General features: G+C 32.6%; 1 protein-coding gene across 3 annotated transcripts in view; it reads left to right on the top strand.

The window, feature by feature from the left end:
- The first annotated feature begins 487 nt into the window (after positions 1-487).
- LOC136839629 (isatin hydrolase-like) overlaps positions 488-7,738 on the top strand; it is a 16,036-nt gene continuing 8,785 nt past the window's right edge. The window contains exon 1 of one of the 3 annotated variants that reach the window (XM_067105945.1): positions 488-678. In XM_067105945.1, coding sequence (XP_066962046.1) covers positions 503-678 — 176 coding nt within the window. In that variant the 5' untranslated portion in view covers positions 488-502. Of the gene's footprint in view, positions 723-7,432 lie in introns of those variants that run through there. The other 2 variants (XM_067105946.1, XM_067105944.1) reach the window with 2 other exon arrangements.

Below are 7,738 nucleotides of genomic sequence, written 5' to 3'. Positions count from 1 at the left end.
AAATTCAATAAACATGTTATTTATTACGCATAAAACTTGACTCATAATACTTTCTGCATTTGCTTCGAAGGATCCTCACATGAGTTGGCTGACATTCTTGTACTGAATTAAATAATAAAGTATTATTCGGGAACGAGGGGATGCGGAAATAATTCCAAGCCCGAGATGAATGTGAAACGTACTTTTGTAAACCCCTTGCCTCATTTATAATTTGCTGTCCATCATTTATTTCAGTTATTTTCAATGAAGACAATATTGCCGTCTCTTTTGTATACACGTATTTTTTTTTATCTTGATAAGTCTTATTACTCAAACCCTTATGTAATGATCTGAAATCTTTAAAAACTCTTGTTTGAAAATAAAATACTCCGAGCAACCATGCACTATAGAGAGAAAAAAAAAATTTATTTGATTCCTTTTCTGTCATTCAAATCTGTGCAAAATTCTTGTACAACTAAGCGAGAAATGAATACATTTGTTTTACTGAACGTGATTACGTGACATGCAGTGCAGAGGTCCAGACAGGACTGGAATCCTGGTGTTTTCAGATTCAGCACGGCCCCAGCGTGTCTGGGCACTTTCGGTGCAAATTCAGCTCTGTCAATCTTGTCGAAGGCACCTTGGACACAACCCACGCGTAGGAGAAATAGAGTCAGCATGGAAGTTTCCAGGAGTCTTGTAAGGCTATAGACCCGGATTTTAAGGAATGTAACTGAGGTGATGTATGTTCGTTTGTTCGAGTGGGAGTGGCCGATAAGGCAAGTACGAGATCTTTTATGAAAATATGGGGCATTGTTGTCGCTGGAGCTGGTTGTGATAGACGGTGAAAATCCAAGCTGCCAGTTACCCGTTGAAATTTTAAACAGTTGTGAACATTCAATGCCTTGCCGGGTATTTTATTATTTCGTTTGATGTCTTTGAAATTTTTTATTATCTACGCATTTTCTTTATAGAGTTTTGTAATGTTATGGGAAATATCCCACATTATTTCATGTTGGGCTAATATGAATGTTTCTTTTTTTGACAGATGTATCGTGGATAAACCACGCACAGGTGTGCAAAAGCATGGGCAATGGTCTGGGTGACTGTTTAGACATCTGTCTTAATTGAGTTATGACTAATGGACTTTTGTATTAGTATGGAACACTTAGTGTCACTGTGTGGGAGAAAGGAATTTGGTCTCTCTTTAGCTATAGCTTATGTTTATTGACGTTGGAGGTGTGGGTTTAATAATTTGCCATTAGCTCATTGTTCATTTAACCAGTCTCATGTTGAGTTTGCGAAATAAAGTCTATTTTTGTATCTGAAGTTTAATTAAACATACCCGTTTAGATGTAGGACTGTATTAGAGCTCATGAGAGACACATAAACAAAGCCACTCCAACATCTTCTAAAAAAAAGAAAAAAAAAAAAACAGCAGACATCTCACACGTCTCGAACTGTCGACCTAAACCGCCAAGTTCTCCTCGCTGCTGGAGAAAGGGAGCTGGGGATTGGTACGAAACACGTACACATCGTTACCGGGGTCTAAGCGATGTCAGGCAGGGCAGCCGATCGAGGCTACGGCCTACCCCAACGCCAAATCAAAGTCCTTCGAAGAGAGACATCGTTTTATAAAAATGGGAAAAAGCACGTTAAAACGAAGAAGAAGATTAGAGCTCATGAGAGCGAGAGAGAGAGAGAGAGAGAGACAGAGAGAGACGTTTTCCTAAGTCAGCTACCAGCGTGAGCGACTTTTCCCGAAGGTAAGTGCAAACAAGGATGTATGGGTGTCCTTCCATACAACACATTTATTGTTCCCTAACTGCATTCTTTACTTTTAAGAGGTCCGTAGCTTGTTCGGTGCAAACAACGGCAGAATGAAAATAGTTTCAGCTGTTTTTAATTGTAATGCAGAGACCTTTCTCACCGAGTTTTAGATTTTGATGGAATTCGTTCATATGGTATAATCCAAAGTCTAAAAATCTACTTGGGTGCTCAGTAAAGAATCCTTTTTTTTTTTTAACAGCGAGCTGTCTTTTATGATATTGTTTAAGTATTATTGCATGCCATCAATGTAATATATATATATATATATATATATATATATATATATATATATATATATATATACACACATTTATTATATGTAGTATATTCATGTACATATAGATATATATGCATATATACATATATATATAAATATATATATGTATATATATACATATATATACATATTTATATACTGTATATGTGTGTGTGTGTATATGTTTGTGCCTGTATGTATATATAACCGTAAAATTTTTTACCAGGGATTAAATATATATTTTTTTGTGTGTATGAGGTGATATATCTATTCTAAACATAAAGAAATAACGCAAATCAGTTTTCCCGTATGCACTAAGAAAAACTGACGAAACATGTTATACACAAATCTGAAAGAAAAACCGAACATTGGGGAAAATCAAGCAATCCAGAATAAATGAGACCGAAAATGATTTAGGTGTCGCCGAGTACGATTGCTTTAATGACCTCTAATTAACAACGAGGTGATTATCATTAATGAATGCATGAAAGTTTAGGGAATTTGAAATGAAAGAAGAAAGCGGAGGAGGAGGAGGAGGAGGAGGAGGAGGAAGAATGATCATGATAGAGATTTATTTGCAATCATTCTATTCGTTTTAGATTGACTATGATTCGCGTTGAGCGTTTCTTGATTCGGAGCAGGTTATTTAGTTGCATGTCAATACACGTGCATGAATACAAGTGCCTCTTTACAGAGGGTGTTACTCTTTCGACAGCTGTCTTTATGATTTATCCGATATATATATATATATATATATATATATATATATATATATATATATATATATATATATATATATATATATATCTGTCTTATATGATCAGATATATACTGTATATATATGATATATATATATATATATATATATATATATATATATATATATATATATATATATATATATATATACTGTATATATATATAAATATATATACATGTGTATATATATATAAATATATATATATATATATAATATTTAGTTAAATGTAATTAATTTTTAAATGAATTTTTTATGAATTTTACATTCTAGCCACCTAATAAACCCTACGTCTTGAATAACGTATCGAGTGTTGTATAAACCATTGACAAAAAACGGTTCTTCTACCTTCACGTGGTGTCCGAACTAAAAGCTTTTTGTTGTCACTTTGCCCAAGTAAGAAAGATTAATCAATGGTTTTCCGCTTGTGAATTATGAAAAGGAGTGGAGGTTATTTGCAGTTTTTTATACAGAATTCTAGAGAAAAGTAATCATTCCGACATGAGTTTATGCCTATCATCACCATTCGAAAAACGTATTTTTAAAATTTTGTTTGTTTGTTATAATATATAGAAATCTGCTAGCTTCGTCGGAACATCGTATATCTTAAAAAAGGAAATATATCTTACTTCTAACGTAATCGATTAATAGCATAATTTTCAAGTATTTCAAAAAAATAAAACACGTGGACAAAAGAGAAATATCCGAAAACAACATCAAATATTTTATCTGTAAACAATTGGCAATTTTCTGTATGAACAACCAGATGTGAACGTTTGATTGGGGGGAAATTGGAAATATCTTTTACTGAAACAGCCAATTGTTACCAGAACTATGGTATTTCGGTCCATGGAAAATTATGAATCCAATTTTACCATTAATTCTCGTATGCTTCTAAACGCTATTGGTGATCAGTATTGGAACTGTCTATCTGTCTGTCTATCTATCTATCTATCTACTTAATTTGTTTTGATCTAGCAGGGTCTCCGCTCCTCTGTCCATTATATATATATATATATATATATATATATATATATATATATATATATATATATATATATATACATATATATATATATATATATATATATATATATATATATATATATATATATATATATATATATATATATATATATATATATATATACAGGTGCAACATAAGTAACGCCCTTTTTAATTTTATATCTTATAATGTATATTTTCTTTATTATTTTCTTTAATTTATTTGCTAAATTTTCATTTTTTCAGATATTTTATACAACCATGAGATTAACAAAGGAACAGAGAGTAAAAGCAATTCAATTGTACTATCAAAATAATAAAAATGGTGCTGAAACCGCAAGATTGTTATCAGCTGAATTTAACATCCCAAGGGTGCAAAGCCGAAATATCACAAGCTTGATTAGAAAATTTGACTCCACAGGAAGTGTAAGTGATGCTCAAAGAGCGGGTAGGCCAGTTGTTGCAACAAGCTTAGAAAAGTCCAATGAACTACAAGAATCGTTGCTGCGTTCTCCTCAAAAATCCAGTAGGCGTCTTTCTGCAGAGTTAGCAATTAGTATTTGTATTGAACATTATTGAACCGAATAAGCATTATATTAATTTTGTTAATATATTATATTAATCTATTAGGCAATACATTCGTGTTCGAAAAAATAAAGGATAATCAAAAAGGCTTTAATTTTGTTCCACTTAAACAAAGGGCGTTGCTCATCCCGCACCCTGTATATATATATATATATATATATATATATATATATATATATATATATATATATATATATATATATATATATATATATATATATATATATATATATATATATATATATATATATATATATATATATATATATATATATATATATATATATATATATATATATATATATATGTATATATATGTATAATTGTATATATATATATATATATATATATATATATATATATGTGTGTGTGTGTGATGAGAGAGAGAGAGAGAGAGAGAGAGAGAGATATTTAGTTAGGTAGGCATGAATATAACTGCTTTTATCCAAGGCAATCCCGTACCCAATTTTTTCCGTGAATCAAGTTGGCGATTTTTCAACCAACAAAGAGAAGGCAATTCCCCTTTTTTGCCGGTTTGGAAAGGGCGAACACCCTTTCATCTATTATCATTGCCGATATTAGTTCCCCTCAGCCAATGCGAGGGTGAGGGGAAGCTTCCGTAGGATGACATTTTATAGCACTTCCAGAAAATTTAGGCATCTGTGTTCCCCGCTGCGTTATTGCATATTTATTCCAGCGCTCTAATGTGCAAACATTTTCCGTTCTTTGTATGTTACATTATATCCCCGATATTATTAATAAACGACACAATGGTGTACTTGCGTGTATTATTATTTTATTCCACTGATTTTTAGAGTGGTACTAGCTGGGCATAAGTAACGTATAAGACTCAGAATTGAACGTAATTCACATTGCATGTTTCCGCATCAACAAGAGCTTAGATTTTAACAGGCTTTTTTATGTTTTGTCTTAGTCTTCTCTGACTAATGGTTTAGAGGGTGGGGTCCGGGCTGCATCCTGCTTCCTTAGGAGTTTATCAATGGCGAGCTCCTTTTAACGTTCCTTTTATGCGATATAATACAGGTAACGGTATCTCTCTCTCTCTCTCTCTCTCTCTCTCTCTCTCTCTCTCTCCTCCACTCAGGAGTCCCACGGTGTACTTAGTCCTGTGTGCTCTTTAACAGAGGTCTGCCTGGTAGAGGTGCCAATATCAGCCTTTCCAACGTTATACGGTAGTCCCAGGGTAATTTTGTCGGCTCGTTTATGATCTCGTCTTTTACATAGAATTTCCTACACTTGGACGAGATATTAGTTCCATCTATTGCTTTTTAAATGTATCTTGTTCTCAGAGCCTGAGCTTGTTCTGCATTTACAATTCCTTCTTTTTCTTTCTTAAGTTCCCCATTATGGCCACTGCCACGTTTCATTGTTGGACAGTTCTTCAGTTTGTCTTATGAATTTTCCATGCATTGGTTGTCTGCACTATTTCTCCAGTCTCTTTTTTGTTCTCCTATTGTTTATAGCTCTGGGTCGTCATCCTCCTTAATCCGCTCTGGTACTCAAAGGTCATCCCAGGGTTCTGCTTTCAGTGTTGGCACAATATTCTATGCTGAGTTGTTTATTTCCTACTTCTCTACGTGAAGTGTACAGCCTATCTATATTCATTCTGTGGTGCAGTGCTTGGTACATGTTCGTTATCTTTCTAGCCTATATTGCAAATCTCTGAATTTTTCATCAGTGTCTAAGCCTTTCACCATGTTTCCAGAGTTAGGTTTAGACTTGAGAATTACATGAGTTCTTTCTAGATCTTGTGCTTCATCTCTTCGTGTATCATTGCATCTCCTTTTAATATCTCCACAGAATATTATTCATTTACAAATATGTGAGTCATTTGCTCTTTCAAGAACAATCTGTACCAACTGGAAAACACAAAACCTTTGCCCTATATTTAGATCTGTAGGTGCTTGGGAATATAATATATATATATATATATATATATATATATATATATATATATATATATATATATATATATATATATATATATATATCCCATTTCCTCATTTATGTAGTGACGGAATGGATTAGTTAATTACAGTGACTATTGTCATGAACTAAAGAATTTAGTTTATCACAAAATATATTTTTGAATTCTTTATTAAAGCAATTGATTGTATTAAAATAGTAGATAAAAATATTTAGTTACAGGAAATGAAACAGACACACACCCACAGTATATATATATATATATATATATATATATATATATATATATATATATATATATATATACATATATAAATATATATATATGTTAGAGAGAGAGAGAGAGATAGAGAGATGCCGTTAACTGTATTATATCTTTAACTCTTTCCCAAGCATCCAAAATGCTTTACAACTTTTATTCTTGTACATTTGTGTGTTTTAGCGATGATTTTTGTCACCAACCTAATTTTTAACAATACCAGGCATCCAGACTTTCCCTTATTTTATCTAAGTGAGCTGTAGTAAAGGCATATTTATCGCTTGTAGGTCGGCGTCAATAACCTAGGTGTTGTCACGCCAGTCGTAAGACAAATCAATCATCGCTTGTAGACTGTAGATTCCCTAAGAACTTGAGTAGGCAAACAATTTTACTCTAGGTTCTTGTTTTCGTCCTTTATTTAGTTAAATTTAATAGCTTTTAATTCTAAAGTAGATTTTGTTTGACAGTTTGACATACTATACTCAGTTCCTGTATTAAGTATGCCCGTTTACTTATGTACTCAGTGATTTTATATAATATGCACACAGACATACACACACTCATGATATATATATATAAATATATTATATAAAATCGTGTGTGTGTGTGTGTGTGTGCCACACTCATATATATACAATATCTATACCTATCTATCTATCTATCTATTTATATATATATATATATATATATATATATATATATATATATATATATATATATATATATATATATATATATATATATATATATATATATATAGGTTACATAAGTAGAGCAGGTGGAGAGAGCGAGATGATTCCCCCAAAATAGCCAGGAAGGCGTCTCCCAGAGCCTAGAATCCCAACCCAGACATCGTGCCCATTGGCCTGTATCCAAAACCACCGTATGTTTACTCTCATCATCATCCCATTCACCTCAGTACTCACTCCGAAACGCCCAGCGAAGCCTCGTAGCGTGAAATAGATCGCTTGCGTCCGCGATGACTGAATATTTACCGTAGATAAACGGAAAGAAAAAAACTAATTGCTGTGTCTAGAGATGACCTTCGCAACTGAGGCTTTCGTTACTCTTCTCTTGACTTTACTTGCGATCTGTTGCGAGGGGCTGAAATATGTAGATC

The sequence above is a fragment of the Macrobrachium rosenbergii genome, chromosome 6, assembly GCF_040412425.1.
Source record: "Macrobrachium rosenbergii isolate ZJJX-2024 chromosome 6, ASM4041242v1, whole genome shotgun sequence".
Classification (NCBI taxonomy): domain Eukaryota; kingdom Metazoa; phylum Arthropoda; class Malacostraca; order Decapoda; family Palaemonidae; genus Macrobrachium; species Macrobrachium rosenbergii.
Note: the sequence above shows the minus strand (reverse complement) of the source record. Positions and strands in the feature narration are given on the sequence as shown.